The sequence below is a fragment of the Schistocerca americana genome, chromosome 5, assembly GCF_021461395.2.
Source record: "Schistocerca americana isolate TAMUIC-IGC-003095 chromosome 5, iqSchAmer2.1, whole genome shotgun sequence".
Taxonomy (NCBI): Eukaryota; Metazoa; Arthropoda; class Insecta; order Orthoptera; family Acrididae; genus Schistocerca; species Schistocerca americana.
Window position 1 is genome coordinate 309,511,551 of NC_060123.1, and position 22,696 is coordinate 309,534,246.

General features: G+C 40.0%; 1 protein-coding gene across 3 annotated transcripts in view; it reads right to left on the bottom strand.

The window, feature by feature from the left end:
* Positions 1-22,696, bottom strand: part of LOC124615979 — a 121,201-nt gene that overhangs the window by 80,458 nt on the left and 18,047 nt on the right. For all 3 annotated transcript variants that reach the window (XM_047144182.1, XM_047144184.1, XM_047144183.1), the window contains one exon: positions 8,864-9,063. In XM_047144182.1, coding sequence (XP_047000138.1) covers positions 8,864-9,063 — 200 coding nt within the window. The remainder of the gene's footprint in view (positions 1-8,863; positions 9,064-22,696) is intronic.

Consider the following 22,696-nt stretch of genomic DNA (forward strand, 5'->3'; position numbering starts at 1 on the left):
GGTGTCGAAACATGAAGACATGCCCACATTTCACACATTTGAAGCACCAAATGGGGGATGGGGGACGCCACATGGTTTCACATCACATTGGTACACCATCGTCTTGATCTTCTCTGTCAACAAATTGCCCTCAAAGGTCATAATGAAGGCCGCAGTAGAAACCTTATTGTCTTTTGGTCCCCTGCGGACACAATGGACAAAGTGCATACTCCATCACTCCAAGCTGGTGTATAGCTCATCGTCAGTCTGCAAGAGAAGGTCATGATGGAAAACAATGCGTTGAACCACGTTTAAATTACTAAGGAGAGTGATAGTGGCCGCAATGTCACCCAACTTGTCACACACAAGCAATGCCCGTGACTGGGCAGGGGCTGCTGTTTAAACCAAAATTGACCTACTCTTCATGTTGGAGACCCCTGCAACTTCCCCAAACTTATCCTCTACATTCTCTACAAAGAATAAAAGCTTTGTGGATAAAAGATTCCCCACCTGTCCTTGTACAAACCCGGTACTGGAGGGAATATTCCTCTGCTTGTCACTTAGCCCTACATTCCTTCCGCACCTTATAAGGGAAGGAAACATTTTTGGGCCATATCTCTGTGTCTTGAGCGAGTACTTTTTTGGGCCATATCTCTGTGTCTTGAGTGAGTACTTTCTTTCTGAAGTTACTGATGGGGTCGTATGACCATCACTGGGAGACAGCTTCATCTGCTTTATATGCAAAGGTGCCAGCCACTGTGAACAGAGGCTCTCCCCTCAGACACCACCCACACCCAGCCTCAGCAACGGCTGCCTGGTCAGTAATTCATTGCTTGAGTCCCTATGCCCCAGTCATGACGAGCACACACTCAGCATTCATGGGGAGGCCCCAAACAGTGCAATCCCTGTGTCTTACACGATTAGTTAATCTGCAGGTTATTGCTCCATTTGCATTATCTTTTAAATTCCTACCACTCAGGGCACTGAAAATTTATCACACAGAGAGTATGTTTCATAGGTTATGGCAATTAGTGGTCAGAGAGTAGCAGAACAAAATTTGCAATTTATCTGAAGTGTTAGCTTAACACAAAATAATTTTTGCACTTTCACACACATAATTGTGACAGTATGTGTTCAAAAACTGCTGCTCCAAGTGACTTACAATGAATTATGTACTGTATCGATTGTGTAACTGTTCACAAAGCATATACTGCCATACTTAAATTTCTTAATCCAACACCAACAGACTTGGTGCTGTTTACACACGATTAGTACATCATATGAGAAAGTTGAGCCTGTACTGGACGTGTTAACTCATAGTTTCTGCTTTAAGCAGTATGATGTATACAATGTCACATATAAGACAAAATACTGCACAGTAGCATTTATTGACAATAAGTATGCATAGCAGAAAACTATTTAACAAAAAAATTTAGAGTGTTCATTTGTTCATGTCATCATCAAATGCAAAAATAAATATGTAATTCTAATCACAATGTGAAAACTGGTGTACAATTATAAAATTATTTTTGTAGCAGCTAGGAAGCTAAAGTATTTTCTAAAAACAGAAATTTAGCTGCTTCTTGCTATCAAAATAATTTTATAACTGTATACCAGTTATCATATTTTGATTAAAATTACATATTTATGTTTGCACTTGACAATGACATGAACATCCAATCAAACTCTCAATTTTACTGTCAGATAGTTTTCCACTGTGGAATCTTATTGACAAATGTTACTGTGCAATTATTTTGTCTTATTTGTGATGATGTACATAAGTAAGATTTTTAAATATGCCTTAGATTGTGGTCCTATATACAGGGCGAGTCAGGAGGAGAGGTACATGCTTTGACGGGCAATACTAGTGGTGATTCTGAACAAAAAACTCTAATTAACATATGCCCTTTTCTTAATCGTTTCTGGGTAAATCAATGAAAACAACTATAAACCAGAAATGTGTAGCATCATCCTTACTAACCGCATCAGCACGCAGTTCACTTGCGTATGGTGAGTTGTTTACATCAAGTCTCAGTCCGATAGCACTTTTAGTACACGGTACCACACGGTTGTTACATGAACAACGAATACAGTTTTGTCAAGTGAAAATGCCACAGATATTCACACATCCAGAGTATGCTGACATGGTGTTTGTCTATGGTTTGTCCAATGGGAATTCCAGAGCTGCTGTGAGAGAATACCAACAACGATTTTTGAATCGCAGAGTGCCTGATAGCAGGGTGTTTCACGGATTGTGTGAGTGTGGTACGCTTCCCAGTGCAAATGTTGTCTCTGAATGTCCCGTACAACAAACTCTTAATGAAGCTAGAACATTCTTCAAGTAGTGGAACGCAACCCTACTACTAGCTCTAGAAGAATTGCTGCCCAACTTGGTATTCCACAAACAAGAGTGATACGCACAGTACGCGAGCACGGTCTGTATCCCTTTCATCAGCACAGTGTACATCATCTGCATGAAGGAGATGCTGCCGCCTGGCAGGAATTCTGTCAATGGACCATTGCCAATGAGCAATTAATTTCACGTATTCTGTTCACTGATGAGTCAACATTTACCCGCAACGGAAACAACAACACGTGCAACTCATGTATGGGAAAATAAAAATGTGCACACTACTGTGGAAATGAAGTTTCGACGTTTCCCAGTCAACGTGTGGAGAGGTGTTACTGATGTCCAACTTATCGCTCCAGTTGTTTTAGATAACCATCTTACTGGTACATGCTATCTTGAGTTTCTTCCCCCCCGTGAGCAATGGACCTTGCCGTTGGTGGGGAGGCTTGCGTGCCTCAGCAATACAGATAGCTGTACCGTAGGTGCAACCACAACGGAGGGGTAACTGTTGAGAGGCCAGACAAACGTGTGGCTCCTGAAGGAGGGCAGCAGCCTTTTCAGTAGTTGCAGGGGCAACAGTCTGGATGATTGACTGATCTGGCCTTGTAACGCTAACCAAAATGGCCTTGCTGTGCTGGTACTGCAAACGGCTGAAAGCAAGGGGAAACTAAAGCCGTAATTTTTCCTGAGGGCATGCAAATTTACTGTATGGTTAAATGATGACAGCGTCCTCTTGGGTAAAATATTCCGGAGGTAAAATAGTCCCCCATTCGGATCTCCAGGCGGGGACTACTCAGGAGGACATCGTTATCAGGAGAAAGAAAACTGGCGTTCTACGGGTCGGAGCGTGGAATGTCAGATCCCTTAATCGGGCAGGTAGGTTAGAAAATTTAAAAAGAGAAATGGATAGGTTGAAGTTAGATATAGTGGGAATTAGTGAAGTTCGGTGGCAGGAGGAACAGGACTTACGGTCAGGCAGATACAGGGTTATGAATACAAAATCGAATAGGGGTAATGCAGGAGTAGGTTCAATAATGAATTTAAAAAAAATAGGAGTGCGGATAAGCTACTGCAAGCAGCATAGTGAACGCATTATTGTGGCCGCGATAGACACGAAGCCCATGCCTACCACAGTAGTACAAGTTTATATGGCAACTAACTCTGCAGATGACAAAGAAATTGAGGAAATGTATGATGAAATAAAAGAAACTATTCAGATAGTGAAGGGAGACGAAAATTTATTAGTCATGGGTGACTGGAATTCGGTAGTAGGAAAAGGGAGAGAAGGAAACGTAGTAGGTGTATATGGATTGGGGCTAAAAAATGGAAGAGGAAGCCGCCTGGTAGAATTTTGCACAGAGCACAACTTAATCATAGCTAACACTTGGTTCAAGAATCATAAAAGAAGGTTGTGTACATGGAAGAAGCCTGGAGATACTGACAGGTATCAGATAGATTATGTAATGGTAAGACAGAGACTCAGGAACCGGGTTTTAAATTGTAAGACATTTCCAGGGGCAGATGTGGACTCTGACCATAATCTATTGGTTACGAACTGTAGATTAAAACTGAAGAAACTGCAAAAAGGTGGGAATTTAAGGAGATGGGACCTGGATAAACTGACTAAACCAGAGGTTGTACAGAGTTTCAGGGAGAGCATAAGGGAACAATTGCCAGGAATGGGGGAAAGAAATACAGTAGAAGAGGAATGGGGATGAAGTACTGAAGGCAGCAGAAGATCAAGTAGGTAAAAAGACGAGGGCTAGTAGAAATCCTCGGGTAACAGAAGAAATATTGAATTTAATTGGTGAAAGGAGAAAATACTAAAATGCAATAAACGAAGCAGGCAAAAAGGAATACAAACGTCTCAAAAATAAGATCAGACAAATGTAAGGATGTAGAGGCTTATTTATCTCACTAGGGTAAGACAGATACTGCCTACAGGAAAATTAAAGAGACCTTTGGAGAAAAGAGAACCACTTGTACGAATATCAAGAGCTCAGATGGAGACCCAGTTCTAAGCAAAGAAGGGAAAGCAGAAAGGTGGGAGGAGTATATAGAGGGTCTATACAAGGGTGATGTACTTGAGGACAATGTTATGGAAATGGAAGAGGATGTAGATGAAGATGAAATGGGAGATATGATACTGCGTGAAGAGTTTGACAGAGCGCTGAAAGACCTGAGTCGAAACAAGGCCCTGAGAGTAGACAACATTCCATTTGAACTACTGACAGTCTTGGGAGAGCCAGTCCTGACAAAACTCTACCATCTGGTGAGCAAGATGTATGAGGCAGGCGAAATACCCTCAGACTTCAAGAAGAATATAACAATTCCAATTCCAAAGAAAGCAGGTGTTGACAGATGTGAAAATTACCAAACTATCAGTTTAATAAGCCACAGCTGCAAAATACTAATGCGAATTATTTACAGACGAATGGAAAAACTAGTAGAAGCCGACCCCGGGGAAGATCAGTTTGGATTCTGCAGAAGTACTGCAACACGTGAGGCAATACGGACACTACGACTTATCTTAGAAGAAAGATTAAGGAAAGGAAAACCTACATTTCTAGCATTTGTAGACTTATAGAAAGCTTTTGACAATGTTGACTGGAACACTCTCTTTCAAATTCTGAAGGTGGCAGGGGTAAAATACAGGGAGGGAAAGGCTATTTACAATTTGTACAGAAACCAGATGGCAGTTATAAGAGTCGAGGGGTATGAAAGGGAAGCAGTGGTTGGGAAGGGAGTGAGACAGGGTTGTTGCCTCTCCCCGATGGTATTCAATCTGTATATTGAGCAAGCAGTGAAGGAAACAAAAGAAAAATTTGGAGTAGGTATTAAAATCCATGGAGGAGAAATAAAAATTTTGAGGTTCGCCAATGACATTGTAATTCTGACAGAGACAGCAAAGGACTTGGAAGAGCAGTTGAACGGAATGGATAATGTCTTGAAAGGGAGCAGTTGAACGGAATGGATAATGTCTTGAAAGGAGGATACGAGATGAACATCAACAAAAGCAAAATGAGGATAATGGAATGCAGTCAAATAAAGTCGGGTGATGCCGTGGGAATTAGATTAGGAAATGAGACACTTAAAGTAGAAAAGGACTGTTGATAGGACATGTTCTGAGGCATCAAGGGATCACAAATTTAGTATTGGAGGGCAGTGTGGAGGGTAAAAATCGTAGAGGGAGACCAAGAGATGAATACATCAAGCAGATTCAGAAGGATGTAGGTTGCAGTACATACTGGGAGATGAAGAAGCTTGCACAGGATGAGTAGCATGGAGAGCTGCATCAAACCAGTCTCCGGACTGAAGCCCACAACATCATCATCTTGACTTTCTTCAAAATGTGTTACCAGAGTAAGTGGAGGATATCCCTTTGGCAACACAAGCTCGTATGTACTTTCAGCATGATGGAAGTCCTACACATTCCATACGGCCAGTGACAGTATCTCAACACAATGTATCCCGGTTGTTGGATCGGTTACCGTGGAGTCATTCCTTGGCCACCGAGTTCACCCGATCTTACCCCATTGGATTACTTTTTGTGGGAGTGGGTGAAGAGCGATTTCTGCAAGCACAGAGTGGACACAAGAGAGGAACTTCTCGCTCTTATTTTACATGCTTTTGCCCAGGTAAAGTGATGTAATATTGAGCTCCGATCAGCTGTCTACAAGAGCAGCAACACGCACTGAAGTTGACGGTGAACTGTCTGAACATCATCTGTGAAGAAATGTACACAATCAAACAAACCATAACATACCAGTAACTTTATTTACTGTCACCTGCACCTTTCCTGTTCGTCATTGTTTTCATTGGTTTACTTGGAGACAGTTAAGAGAAGGCATATGTTTATTAGAAGTTTTTTTGCTCAGAATCACCAGTAGTATCACCCATCAAAGCATGTAACTTTCCTCCTGATTCACCATTGTGTGTGTGTGTGTGTGTGTGTGTGTGTGTGTGTGTGTGTTTTTTTCAGCAGTGCACTTGCATCAATAATGTGCTCTGTGATCTGTAATATGGGATGGATGCACTTAGCGAAACATTTTATAAATACTGGTCTTAGCTCTGAAGATATTGTACATAATGGTTTTAACTTCGACATGCCAATGCATCTTATGTCAACTCTCCAGTTAATGAAGGTATTGAGAACTTTCATAGCTGAAACTGGACACATGTATTAACCTGAACTGAGGTAAATGTAATAATAACTGCATCTATGTATTATATAAATGACGTTACGCTAGTTTTCATAATGTAATGTGTTTACACTTCATGTACACTTTTCATAGACCACATGATAACTCTGTTCAATGAAACCGGTCATAATAACTAAAGGTTTTACAATGGCGATCATGGCTGACAAGTTGTCTTGCTTCACATAATATTTACAGATCGCCCCCTTCTTACTCAGTGTGAGCACATTAGAGTATTTTTATCTTTCATAGTGTGCATACACTTCTGTGGCACTGCCTTTACTGTAACAGATGACCACTGCTTGATTGCTGCTGTCTTTTCAGTTCTCTGTATTTGTTCACCTTATTTTCAGTTATGTCCAACTCCCTGCATTAACCATTACAAAAATGAATTTAAACTGTTTCTGATGTCTTGCTAAATGATAGGTTCAATTTTGGATTAGCTAGTATTACGAGTATGAATCTATGCTGTTTGTTAATTTTCTGTGGGATGTAAGTGAATCCCAAAGTATTTGTTAAGCAATAGACCTTAAGTAGGCTTCGGGACTTGTCTATTGTATTAATGTTCTAAGTTTTAGCTCAGATATATTTTTAATGTATGGAGCTTTTTTTGCCCATTTACAATTGTTTGCAACAAAAGTAACCATGACTGGTAATATTTGGACATTCATATATGTAAATTAGGTATTTTCCTTTGCATTAAAAAAAGCTTCATTGTGAGTGGGAATAAGTTTTTATAAGAGACTCAATACGATACATACTATCAGTTCACTGTAAAATTTCCGAAACTCGCAGCAGTGCAATGCACCTTCTCATTCTGATCTACATTACTCTCTACAGGACATCATAACACAATGCTAGAGCCTTCAGTTGTGGGTGTATCATAGTAATAAAATCAGTTTCATAAGAGAAAACTACAGAATACTGAAAATACAAAAGCATTTGTCCAGAAATAACAGATGTTTACATGAGTTCGTGATATGCATGCCCTTGCCTGCAACAGGCCCAGCATATCAAGACCTTCCGTAGAGTCTGTGTCGGTGGACAGTAGTGGGGGAGGGAGGGAAAGGCAGGCATGAAAGGGTGGGCAAGTTTTTGGGGGCAAGGAGAGTGATGAGAGGCAGGATGAGTGAGCAGAATATGGAAGTGAGAGTAATTTCTGTTACAGGCATTACACAATGGAATAACAGTAAGATGAACAGAACAGTGGGGTGGAGAGGGGGAGGTAGGGAGGGATGGAGGGAGATGAGATAGTTGTTCGCTATTGATAAGCAATTTTTTCTTGGACTACTACATCTATGGCACAAACACAATAACCATGTCCTTGTCAATCAGTCCAGAGCAATGACTGCACTTGGATTTAGTTCCATTTTATGAAATGATTTCGCTCATTTACTCTCATCCAAAGACAATTTTGATTATGTACAATTACATACATATAAAATCTCATACACAACAATTCCCACAGAAGAAACTTTTCCACCAGGTATCTTGAATATGTCCATCTTAAGAAATATACCAACAAGGTATACAGAGTAAATGGCGTGCAGTTACCTTCCTAGACCAGAATGAAATATGTTGTCCATGGCTTTCAGCTAAGATACTAGAGCTATTCTGAAAGTACATCCAATTGGTTGCAAACCCAACCAAACCTACTGTGGAAATCAAAAATGTTTCACTTCCAACAGCTAGCTATACCTCACAGCCACTTCTCTACATAGTCGCCACTATGGCTTAGACCTTTGTCGTAGCATTGTACCAACTTTCCAATACCATCATAGAAGGCAGCCACCTGTGCTTTCTGCCAATTCTCTAAGCTCTTCTACAGCTTATTGTCTGTGTCAAAATGTCATCTTCATTGCCTGTGGTTCACATGTGAGCAGAGATGAAACAGGACGAGCCAATTATGGGCTGTGCTGTAGATGGTCAGACACTTCCCATCGACAACACTGCAGGACCACCTTCACTGCCCCTGCAGAGTGCAGCCAAGAACAGTCATGAAGAGCAAAATGCTGAACGATGTCCACCAATATTTCTCACCAGACCCTGGTACTTGGCAGGAGACACTATTTTCTAGGCACATTTATGTACTCACTGTGTGCGATTGACAGGCATACTACAGACACCACCCAACAATTTGTGCAAAACTTCATCACATTTTCACAACGGTTTCCATTCCGTGACCTATCGGAACTTACTTTCCGAACAGCCCTCGTACATCATTTTCTAGTAAGAGAAACTGCTTGTGAGTTTCAGAAGTATTGTTTTTTTCTTCGCCTTTGTTCTTTCTATTCTATTTAAAAGACAAGTACATGAAAAATAAGAAAGTACATACCTCAACTGCACTATTTATTGCTTCCTCAGAGCTCTCATTCTCGCAGTCCTTGATGACAGATGCTTCAGTCACCCCACTGTCCCCCATTTCACAATCTAACTTGTTGAAAGATGATGAAGCTTTTGGAGATTGTGATCCACCACGTGAATCCAACTGGCTCTGCTGTGCCTCAGGTTGTATATCACTTTCTGAAGTAGAACCTAAGAAAATTGACAGAATAAGTGTATCACAATGGAACTTATGAGTTCTGATCAGAGCTCACAAATTTTGAATTTAAAAAAAATGTAAGATGTAAAATGCAGACATGGCAAATAATATTGCAATTGTATCCCTCTATAATTCAGTATCATGCATATTTTGTTACAGCACACAACACACTTATTTATTACTAACAGTGTTCACACAAAAATAACATTAAGAAAACTGAACTACAAAACTGCTATATGCGATATACTAATAACTCCGCGAGTGATACGAGTGAGAGTGTACTCCCTGCATGAGCAAATTCCTGGTGTCTTTCTGATGATGATCTGTGGCACATAAACCCAGGTGAGAAATTCTCTGGTAATGTGGGAGATTTAAATTTGCACTGCTCGACAATTTCTAAGGAACAACTGACACCTGCTAAGGAACAACTGCCAACTGCTACGGAACACCTGGCCAATGACGGTAAAAGGAAATGCAAAGTGTGGGACGTTACCTGCGGCACAGCCTGTGCACAAACGCTCTGTATGCATCCAACAGTTTATGCAGTAAGGTGTTTGACAAAGTCTGTGGTGAAACCAATCAGTGCAAATGTCTGCAAGACACTCTTTGAGAGCTTATGACTGTAGATGAGCAGTTAGACGACTTGAAGGCGAAGTGCCACTACTGTAGCCACAGTCTCCAAAAGTGCCACCTCTTAATTGAAAATAGCAACTGAATGTGGAAATGTTATGCAAAAGCATGCTGGTGGTTGCAGATGGACCACCATACTGCAAAAGGGTTGCAGTGCCGAAAAGGACCGGACATCTCACTCCTACGCAGATCTCTGCAGACCTCACAACCGCTACTGGTACACACATCTCTGTCAGAACCAATTCGCAGTGATTAAATCAGGCTGGTTTGTATGCTCACATGCCTATTAAATGCATCCCACTTCAACCACATCATCATCGAGAAAGAGTTTTTTGCTGTAGGGAGCACGCTGATCTGGGTCAGTGACAATGGACCAGAGTGATGACAAATCCCGTTTCACTGCGGCTAGTGATTCTGGCCATCAATTAGTATGGAGGAAAAGGGAAACTGTTGCAGCACAGCAATATTGCAGGGAGATTATTCTGGATTACGTTCGTCTTTTTAGGGACGCTTTAGGTCCCAACTTTCTGTTTGTGGATGACAAAGCCACTGGAAATTGAAAATACTGAACCTTTGGAATGGCCTGCATGCTCCCGGGACCTTAACCCTCAATGCTCTTGGTAGATGTGTTTCTGAACTGATGCACCCTCCCCAAACAATGCACGAACTGAAAACCACCTTGAAAGAGGAATGGGACATATCTCCCAAGGAGTCCTCAACAGTTTGATAGGCAGCATAAATAACATGTGTAAAATGTACATTAGTGCCCAAGGACAGCATTTTCCTTACTGAGAGTGACACTGACATCCACGTAGGGAATCTGACCTGGGTCTGTTATCCTGCTATCCCATGTGGTGAAATCTGTACCATTTTTCATTATAAATTTACCTCTCCACTTGTATTACATTTGTACTGTGTTTATACCTATCAAACAATGTCTCTTTCACTTCGCAATTGTCAAGCTGAGTAAAATGTGTACCATAGCTTTTTCTAGCAATCCTTTACTGCTTCAAAATGTCCTGCTCAATGATGTCCACATTTAACCATTCTTCTTCTAACTCTTTAGGCTCTGTTTTCATTGTATCATCAGAGGTACCCCTTGTGAAAAAATATGAGTGTTACGCATATCAGTTACTACACAGTAAATGCATTTTTTGTGTCCCTAAAACCTAAGACACTTCTTATGAAGTAGGCATCTTGACCCTAGGTTCACTATCACTGTACCTGATAATCACTGTTGAACACATTGGGTGAGAGGGGAATATTTTTTCAATTTTTTTTTCACCAGTGATGAGGTGACAAGTAGCTGCTTCAAGCAGACATCGTTATTCTCAATGTGGAACCACCACCTCCACCACCAAATAGAACTAATGCTCAGCTGTCTGGGACTTTGTGGTATGTCTTATTAAAAGTACAGTCTTTCCTCCACATCTTCCTTATTCATTATTTAGGCTAAAGTTGCAGCACAATTTCACAGTGTTACTTTTTGGAATACGTGTATCAATCTTAGATTTGTAACTTTTGCACTGATACTTGATGTGAAATGGAAGAGTTTAGTACACAGTTAGTTTGTTGGGATGTAGTTACATATACAGGATATTCTGGTCACTACAAAAGTCTCTGTCCACTGGTTATTCTTGGTTTTCAGAAATAATGAAAGAAAGTAATGAAAAAGATTAGTGCTTAACAACCCATGGATATGGAGGTCAATAGAGGTGGATCAGAGACTCAGACAGGACAAGAAAAGCCTAGGAATTTGGCTGTGAGCTCCTCAAAAGAACCTTTCCAACATTCATCTTAATCAACATAGGGAAACCACAGAAAATCTAAATGTGCTTGGCTAGCCATGAATATAAAACTATTCTTTCACTGCCTTTATCATTGCACCACCTCACATGGTGATAATGCTGAACATTCTTAATTCCAAGACACGAGTTTTCCGAAACAACTGGAAAATACTCGGGGAGATCATCAAGAGATGGATCCCACTCATGAAGCCATTATAATTCCAAAAAATTATGTCTTATATGAATTGGAGTAACTGTCTTCACTTTACAAATGAAGAACCTTACTGTTATATATACCACAATGTACTGCTGATTTACTGAGGCTGCTGTTTTCTTTGATTTGGGATATTCCAACATGTTTTCTACATTCTCCATTACTTCTGTAAATCCAAATACGGGAGTCTAAGTCCTAAGATACATCAACATTCTTGATGCACATATTTCACATTAGAAAACTCTTAATTATTAACTTTTCCAGCTCCTTCTGTCTATTGATGGTAACACTTTCTCAAAGATGTCCTCTGGTGACTTTGTAGCAATAAAGACATTCAAACTGGTTGTTTACTGACACTCTTTAAGCAAAGGTTTTTACCAGGACAAAAAGTGTCACATTCCCTTTTGGGAGAATTCATTGGATGTCACCTATGTAACAAATCCATCAGCGATATTTCGAATCACAAGTTGCCCAAATCGGCTGTTGGCGAGATGATTGGAAATGTGGAGGAACAAACATAGCCCAACCAAGACCAGGCAGGCCTACGTACCTGATGGACAAAGACCATCAAACACTGTGAGGAGCCATCACAAAAATTTGCACAAAGTCGGCAGAAGGAATAACTTGAGAGTTCCAAAGTGTGACCGGAAATCTGCCAAGTACAACGACTGGGCATAAGAAATTAAAAAGAATGGGGTACAATACTCAAACAGCTGCTAATAAGTGACCCACTTCTGTTGTCAGTGCTAAGCAGTGCTTGAGATGGTGTAAAGAGCAGACACTGGATGGCTGGAAATGAGTGATTAATCATGCTATAGCCTGTGGCAATGAGGTGGACAGATCTGGGTTTGACAAACACCTAGAGAACTTCATCTGCCATCATGTGTAGTGCAAACAGTGTAGTACAGAGGAGGTGGTGTTATGGTATATGGATTTTTTCATGGTTGGAGTGTGGTCCCATTATTGCACTTAGGGAAACACTAAATGCAGAAGGATATGAACATATTTTACATCATTGTATACTATGTACAGAAGATGAACAGTTCAGAAATGGCTGACTGTATCAGCATGACAATGCACCCTGTGACAAGGCAGCATCTGTGAGGCAATGGTTCATGGACAATAACATCAACCCTCAACAATGTGGAACTCATGTCTACCGTGACCGAGTTGCTTGCCTTGCAAAACACAAGCAAAAATTAGGCAGAACATACAAAGTAAGTCTGAAAAGCTTTCAGTATAGCTTCAATTGACCAGGGGCTCACTCACTGGAGCATAGATTCATAAACCACAACAACTAAGTATAAATTAGACAAATTCAATGGATAACTTATTGTGTACGTGTTATTTCTATGTATTTATTTACTGTAACAACTGTTTCAAACAAAATGAAACAATTGTTTACTGATTTCTTGCATGATATGTCAATGGTGTGACAGCTGCTGCAAGAAAAAAAAACAACATATACGCTCATTGGACAGCTGACCTGATCTTCTTCACAAATCTGAATACTGTTACAAGTAAAATAAACACTTCTGCTTACTGTCATCATCACACCATGACTTTCAGTTTTCTCTGCTATTGTGTACAATGACATATCTGGTGTTTCCTGAACGGTCAGCAATTTCATTTCTCAAACACACTCTCTGGTCTTTTGTCATTTACAATTTTTCAGTTCTTTATAGAAACTCACTTGGAGCAAAATGAATTTCTCAGTCTCAGCAGATCCTGCTGTTTCTGGTGCATTGCTACCCATATATGGTACATTATATTGTGCAATACACTGAGTTCGAGTCAATATTTTTGAAGCTCTGCAGTCTACTTCAATACATAGTGCCAATCATCAATACTGCTCTCAGACAGCCAATATTAATGCACAATAAATTTTGAGAATGTGAGGGCCCTTTAAATCTATATGTATAACTTCCTTTGTGATTTCTATGGCTTGATAAACAATAAATGTATTGGACATTTAAACATTTAGTAGTCTCCTAAATATATTCACACAAAAATTTACATCTCTGTTTTCTTTCCACGTAGACAACTTGTAGTTCCCAACTTCTTCCATCTTTCTTTCTAGCAGAATCTCTACCACAGACTGAAGAATTAATTCTTCTGAAAGACAACTGTTTGCATCTGTTCATCACAGGAAAACTGCATACACAAGGGCATTCTTTCAGACTATCCATTACAGAATAATTACAACACGAATTATCCACATGCCATACAAGGCGTTTCCAGATAGTAATGTTTCTTGCAATCCTAGTGATTGCAGTGTATCTGAGCCAGTCAGATTAGGAGGTGGCTGTGGTGTTAGGCAGGGACAGGGACTCAGCTTCTCAGCATTGTCTAGCTCAGTCTACTCTGAGCAAGCTCGAAACCGGGGTATTTGTTTCCATGACAATCCTAATAGTGCATGTTCATGCCGCGCAAAGGAATGTGATGAAGTACTATGCTCAATTCAACAAAAATCATGCTGACACATACTAAATGATGCAGCATGTTCACAGAGAATCTGCCAAGTCATATTCTCTAATTTCTTGGTAGATGAACTAATTTAAGGAGCATCGGAAATAAAGAGCAATGAATTCCATCCTGGATGGCCACCAACTAGCAAGAAAGGTCAATAATTGTTTTCGGTGAGACTGCTGAATTAGTGTATGGGTAGTAGCAGACACACACTCCTCTGTCACAGTGCTCAAGAGATTAAGAAATGGGCATCCACTCAGGAATGGAAATTGCCAATACCCGTCAGCTGCACAATGACAACACTTCCAGCCACACATCTCAGCAAGTCTGGGGTTGGAGGAGGGGATTCTTGAGCAAGCACAAGTGAGCAACATTGCCACAGTCCCCTACCATCCTGCCCTCAGTCAAACAGTTTCCTGTTCCTGAAAATCTCATCCAGTCTGAAAGGAGTTCATTTTGGGACATTAAACTCATTCACACAGTTGGAAAGATTGGAAAACTAAGCTTTGGCAACAAAATTTGTTGACTAAACTTGAAGTATTCAAAAAACTATGAAAATTTCAGACTTTTTCCAGTTATTTCAAACAATCTCAGTTCCTTACACTCTTAGCAGTTTGACGTCTATTGCCTTTTTAAAAGAGCACTTGAGTTTCTGTTTATGTAGTAGAAACATATTATATATTATATATTGGAACTGAACAAGTCGTCTTGCAATATTCAATTATTCCATGTGCAATCGGGTGATTTCTGGGCATCTATCTGCTGTGATTTGGACATCACTAGTCAAAGTTAAGCTCCAAGGCATTTTAGCCTTGACTCATGCACATTTATAAAACTACATCATTTAGTCATTATGTTGCATATACTAAATAACCAGCGAGACGACTATTATTACCTGAAAGAAGCAGCAAATTAAAGTTGTATTAAGAACTTGTGTGTACAAATGAAACATAGTAGCTATATTATAATTAAAAAGGCATCAACATTAACCAACCAACACTTGTTATGTTATTAACTTCTGGATGTGTAATACTTCACTCAGTGTACTTGGACCTTTGGCACACTTGAGGTGGATATGTGAGTCACTTCCAAATACCTCAGTGTCACCAGAAATGCCTTGAGCATTAAAAACTGGGTAGTATGTTGCAAAGCTTCATATTTCCTTGGCTGAAAAAAGCACACAGCCATGAAAGCATCACATTCACTAATGGCCTGAGTGACCAGAATATGTTCGTTGTCGAACTTTTAGGATGCAGTACAAAACCACTTGTCTTCTGCATTTCCTCTTCCTGGCTTTAGGAAAAATAATTTTTTGATGCCCTGTCCTAATGAAATCACGAGTACAAGTCATCAATTCTTGAAATGGTGGATGTTACAATCATATCATCAACATCATCATCTTATTGTGGCCCATCCCAATCAATGCTGCACTCTCAAAATTCTTTTTTAAGAAGAGTGTTCAAGCGATTCTTGTTTTGTTCGTCGTACAAAAACTTGTTCTGAGGGACTTTATCTATGATCTCTGGTTCAACTACAACTTCAACCAGAGAATATTTTTTATGCTTATGAATTCTCTCAGTACTCTTTGTACTGCACTGCTCACCCACACTCACCAAATAAAATAGCAAACAGATCCAAAAATGATGCTACAAGTAAGAAACATCACTTTCTACTAGTCTCGCAATCTGACCTAACTGTGTTAGTAGGTAACATAATGTAATGTCATTAATTTTCCTACTATATAAAGAGAACCCAAAATGAATTTGCTCAAAAACTTGGTATTCTGCCATTTTGCACGAAATCACTGATTTTTGATAAACTGTAGTGCAGTGTGTGCAGAAAAATGTTACTATAATGAAATCTGTAGAGAATTTTGTGCTCTTTTAAAAAGGAAATGTTAGGAGACCAAGAAATTTGAGCTTGCTTTTTTTTAACACTGAGAAAGTCCGAAATTTTCGAAGGTTTTTTTGACTACAGAAAATTTAGCCAACAGAAATTTTTTTGGCCAAACTTGGTTCTGCCATATTTCCAAAAATACAAACGAGTTAAAAAAATAAAATCCTCTAACCAACATTTTGCAAGGTATAAGCTTTTTTCAGCTGAAGCAAAGGGGAACTACAGTTGTATTTTTCCCAAGGGCATGCTACTTTACTGTGCAGTTAAATGAGGATGGTGTTCTCTTGGGTAAAATATTCCGGAGTTAAAATAGTCCCCCACTCTGCCCTCTGGGCAGGGACTACTCAGGACGACGTCATCATCAGGAGAAACGAAACTGGTGTTCTAAGGACTGAAGCATGGAATGCCAGATCCCTTAATCGGGCAGGTACATTAGAAAATTTAAAAAGGGGAATGGATAGGTTAAAGTTAGATATAGAGGGAATTAGTGAAGTTCAGAGGCAGATGGAACAGGACTTCTGGTCAAGTAAATACCGGGTTATAAATACAAAATCAAATAGGGGTAATGGAAGATTAGGTTTAACAATGAATAGAAAAACTGGAACACAGATAAGCCACTATGAACAGCATATTAAACACATTATTGTAGCCAAGATAGACACGAAGTCCACGCCTACTACAGTAGCACGAGTTTATACACCAACTAGCTATGCAGATGAAGAGACTGAAGAACTCCATAATGAGATAAGAGAAATTATTCAAATATTTAAGGGAGATGAAAATTTAATAATCATGGGGTACTGGAATTCGGTAGTAGGAAAAGCAGTAGGTGAATATGGACGTGGGGTAAGGAATGGAGAGGAAGCTGCCTGGTAGAATTTTGCAAGAGCAGAACTTCATCATAGCTAACACTGTTTAAGAATCATGAAAGAAGGCTGTATACGTGGAAGGGTCAGAGACACCTGAAGGTTTCAGACTGATTACGTAATGGTAAGACAGATTTAGAAACCATGTTTTAAATTGTAAGACATTTCCAGGAGCAGATGTGGACTGACCACAATTTAATGATTATGAAGTGTAGATCAAAACTGAAGAAACTGCAAAAAAGTAGGCATTTAAGGAGATGGGACCTGGATGAACTAAAAGAACTAAAGGATGTTCAGTTTCAGAGGGAACATTAGGGAACAACTGAACAAGAACAGGCAGAAAGGAACACAGCAGAAGTAGTATGGGTAGCTTTGAGATAAAATAGTAAAGGCAGCAGAGAATCAAGTAAGTAAAAAGACAAGGGCTAGTAGAAATCCTTGGGTAACATAAGAAATATTGAATTTAATTGATGAAAGGAGGACACACAAAAATGCAGTAACTGAAGCAGGCAAATGGGAATACAAACATCTCAAAAATTACACTGACAGGAAATGCAAAATGGCTAAGCGGAAATGACTAGAGGACAAATGCAAGGAGGTAGAAGCACATATCACTAGGGGTAAGATAGATGTTGCCGACAGAGCAATTAAAGAGACCTTAGGAGAAAAGAGAATTACAGGTATAAACATCAAGAGCTTAAATGGTAAACCAGTCCTAAGCAAAGAAGGGAAAGCCGAAAGGTGAAAAGAGTATATAGAGGGTCTATAATAGGGAGATGTACTTAGCAGTATTATGGAAATGGAAGCGGATGTAGATGAAGATGAGATGGGAGGTACGATACTGCATGAAGAATTTGACAGAGCACTGAAAGACCTTAGTTGAAACAAGGCCCTTCGAGTAGATGACATTCTGTTAGAACTACCTATAGTCTTGGGAGAGCCAGTCATGTCCAAACTTTTCCATCTGATGGGCAAGACGTATGAGAGAGGCAAAATACCCCTAGACTTCAAGAAGAATATAATAGTTCCAATTCCAAAGGAAGCAGGTGCTGACAGGTGTGGAAATTACCGAACTATCAGTTTAATAAGACATGGTTGCAGTTGCAAAACACTCACACAAATTCTTTACAGACAAATGGAAGAACAAGTAGACGTCGACCTCGAGGAAGATCAGTCTGATTTAATGTAGGAGCATGTGAGGCAATACTGACCCCACGACTTGTCTTCGAAGTTAGGTTAAGACAAGGAAAACCTACATTTATAGCATTTTAACACTTAGAGAAAGCTTTTGACACAGCTGACTCAAATACTGTCTTTCAAATTCTGAAGGCAGCAGGGGTAAAATACAGGGAGCGAAAGACTATTTACAATTTGTACAGATACCAGAAGGGTTGTAGCCTATCCCCAATGTTATTCAATCTGTACACTGAACAAATAGTAAAGGAAACCAGAGAAAAAATTTGGAGTAGGAATTTAAATCCATGGAGAAGAAATAAAAACTTTGAGGTTCGCCGATGACATTGTAATTCTGTCAGAGACAGCAAAGGACCTGGAAGAGCAGCTAAACGGAATGGACAGTGAAACTTCCTGGCAGATTAAAACTGTGTTCCGGGCCGAGACTCGAACTCGAGTTCGAGTCTCGGCCCAGCACACAGTTTTAATCTGCCAGGAAATTTCATATCAGTGCACACTCCGCTGCAGAGTGAAAATTTCATTCTGGAATGGAGGACATAAGATGAACATCAACAAAAGCAAAATGAGGATAATGGGATGTAGTCAAGTTAATCAGGTGATGCTGTGGGAATTAGATTAGGAAATGAGAAAGTAGTATATGAGTTTTGCTATTTGGGCAGCAAAATAACTGATGGTTGTCACAGTAGAGAGGATATAAAATGTAGACTGGCAATGGCAAGGAAAGCGTTTCTGAAGAAGAGAAATTTGTTAACATCGTGTATAGATTTAAGTGTCAGGAAGTCGTTTCTGAAAGTACTTGTATGGAGTGTAGCCATGTATGGATGTGAAACATGGACGATAAACAGTTTCACCAAGAAGAGAATAGAAGTTTTTGAAATGCGGTGCCACAGAAGAATGCTGAAGATTAGAGGGTAGACAATGTAACTACTGAATGAAACTGGAGAGAAGAAGAATCTGTGGCACAACTTGACTAGAAGAAGGGATCGGTCAGTAGGACACATTCTGAGGCATCAAGGGATCACCAATTTGGTACAGGAGGGAAGCGTGGAAGGTAAAACTTGTAGAGGGAGACCAAGAGATGAATACACTAAGCAGATTCTGAAGGATGTAGGTTGCAGTAGTTACTTTGAGATGAAGAGGCTTGCACAGGATAAAGTAGCATGGATAGCTGCACGAGACCAGTCTTTGGACTGAAGACAACAACAACCACCACCTTTTTTCCGACAATTTCTCTGGACTAAAAGGATTTTCAATGTCAATGATTCAAACATTTGTGATGAACATGAATAAATTTTGTTTTATAGATGTAGCTACATTACTCTCTACATGTACCTGAACTTGGAAGCATGTGTTACAGCCAACTCTCCTACAATATAATGGGTGAGAAACTACCTGTGCTTCCTATGTTTCCTACATTTCATGGCATGCAACAAACTCAAATGTTCAAAAGCATGAAATGATATTAACTGTAGTGTAGTAGACCAGGTGTGGCTTGAATTCAAAGAGACAGTATCTACAAAAAAAGATTTATACTACATAAAATGACAAAAGACAGAGCTAATCCCCCATGTTACACAAAACAGGTCAGCAAACTGTTGCCGAAACTATGAAAAAAGCATGCCAAATTTAACCGGAACACAAAAGCCCAAGATAGGCAATCTTTTACAGAAGCTCAAAATTTAACACACATTTCAATGTGAGATGCTTATAATAGTTTCCACAACATAAGTTTGTACTGAAACATGGCAGAAAATCCAAAGAGATTCTGGTCCTAGTGGCAAGACACGATCAATGTTACCCCTGCATGACAGACCTGGAAATACTATCAGTGACAGTCTAAACACAGCCATTCAAAATTCTTTCAAAGAAGATGAAGTAAATATCCCAAAATCTGTATCAAGAACAGCTGCCAATGTGAGTAATTTATTAGTATATATATCCTCTGAGTAGTGAAGCAACTTTAATCACATAATAAAAGCAAGGCTTCTGGTCCAGATTGTATACCACTTAGGTTGCTTTTAGAGTATGCTGATACAATAGCTCCATACTTAACACTCATGTACAACCGCTTGCTTGATGGAAGATCCGTACCCACAGACTGGAAAGCTGCACATGTCACACTAATATTCAAGAAAGGCAATAGAAGTAATCCACTAAATTAAGGGCCTGCAGCATTAACATCAATATGCAGCAGGATTTTGGAACATATATTGTGTTTCAGCATCGTGAATTATCTCAAAGAGAATGGTCTATTGACACACAGTCATCATGGATTTCGCGAACATCATTCCTGTGAAACACAAATAGCTCTTTACTCACACGAAGTGTTGAGTGCTAGTAACAAGGGATTTCAAATTGACTTCATATTTCTAGATTTCCAGAACACCTTTGACACACACACACACACACACACACACACACACACACACACACACACACACACACACACCACTGCAGTCTCTGACAACTGAAGCCACACTGTGAGCAGCAGCACAAGTGCATGATGGGAGTGGCGACTGGGTGGGGTTAAGGAGGAGACTGGGGCAAGGGATAGTAGGGTACAGGTGGGGGACAGTGAAGTGCTGCTGGTGAGTGCTTAGGTACAGGAGACAGGGTAGGGCAGCTATGTGCAGTTGGGAGGTTAGATGGAGGACAGGGGAGAGGTATGACGAGGTGAGAGGCGGGGATGTGGAAAAGGAGAGAAGTAAAAAGATTGGGTACGATGGTGGAATGTGGACTTTGTAGTACTGGAATGGGAACAGGGTTGGGTGCGATGGTGGAATGAGGGCTGTGTAGTACTGTAATGGGAACAGGGAAGGGACTGGATGGGTGAGGACAATGACTAACGAAGGCTGAGGCCAGGAGGGTTACGGGAACATATGATATAGTGGACAGAAAGTTCCCACCTGCGCTATACAGAAAAGCTGGTGTTTGTGGGAATGATCCTTATGGCACAGGCTGTGAAGCAGTCACTGAAGCGAAGGATGTCGTGTTGGGCTGTGTGTTCGGCAAAACCCTTAGTCCCACAGAAATATCAGTCCTTTCCAAAGACCTCACCTTTTGCCCCACTCCCAAATTCAATCATGCAGGACTTGTTAAAGATCTTCTCTCCTCCTCCCGGTCCCTACAGTGGAAACACTTTTTTGCCACCAACCATACCAATCATACTCGACCAAAGACCAACGTTGAATCCTGCCTGACTCAGTTCACTCCTCCATCCAATCATGATCAACCCCCACTGCCCCCAAACCACTCTCTGTTAACTTTCCAAAATTTCTTAAACTTTAACCTTGCCTCACTATCATTCCTTAAATCCCTCAACATGCAAACCAACCTTACATCCACAGAAACAACCGCAGTCCACCATCTAAAAACTGATCCCAACCTTATAATCCTACCTGCGAACAAATGCTCCACCACTGCTGTTTTGAACCACATAAATTACCTGGATGAAGGGCTCCACCAGCTGTCAGATACTGTATTTACTCGAATCTAAGCCGCACATGAAAAATGAGACTCGAAATCAAGGAAAAAAAAATTTTCCCGAATCTAAGCCACACCTGAAATTTGAGACTCTAAATTTAAGGGGAGAGAAAAGTTTTAGACCACACCTCCAAATCGAAACAAAGTTGATCCACTGTAACATGAGACACAGTTTAGGTAGAATGGATGAAGATACAGCTACAGTAGTTTGGTTCAAGTTCTAAGCTTAGCAGTTAAGCTTTACCAGGTAGTCATTCCTATGCGTCAGGCATCCCGTCTGTATTTATACGGCCACCCTTCCTTTTTCACGTGCTTCGTCTGGTTTGAATTGATTGCTTATTTTGCTTTGATCTGGTAAGTCCTGTTCTCTTTGTTATAGGTGTTTACGTCACCCTAAGCTGAAAATGCGTTATTGTACTGTGTCATGCATTGTTTGTCGTATTCTGATAATGAATGTTTACGACCTGTCGCCACACGCGGCATGGCTTGCTTTTGTACGCTGCCGCCGACTACAATAAAACATAAATAAAAAAGAGAGGAATTGTCTCATTAGCAAAACAATGGCAAGAGACTGCTATTTGTTGTCACTTACACTACTGCTTTCTTTGATAATGATCAACAAGAACCAAATAATAGACTGCGTATGATAGAAAATGTTCTGAACGAGAATTTAGCGAAAATTTTTCTCCATTTGAAAATCTTTGTAGACGCCTCTTTAGTACATTAGATTCTGCACAGAAATTAGTCATCTTGGATTCAACAATCTAGTCTGTTGCCATGCTTCATTTATGACTGTATCACTATTCAGCATAAGAATAATACGAATAAAAACATGACATGATATGTATATTCTTCCGCGTTTGCTGTTGTTTCACTCTAGTTTCACAGTTTATTAGGCATACAGGATTTAAATGAAATAGCAGCAAACACGAAAGGATACATGGCATAATGTTTACATTCGTATTATTCTAATGGTGAAGAGAATACTACATGTAATTCACGATTCATAAAAGTTCCTATTAGCAACCACCCCTTGTCACAGGTAGGAAAAAATTCAGAACGTAGAGTTGGCCATATTGACATACAT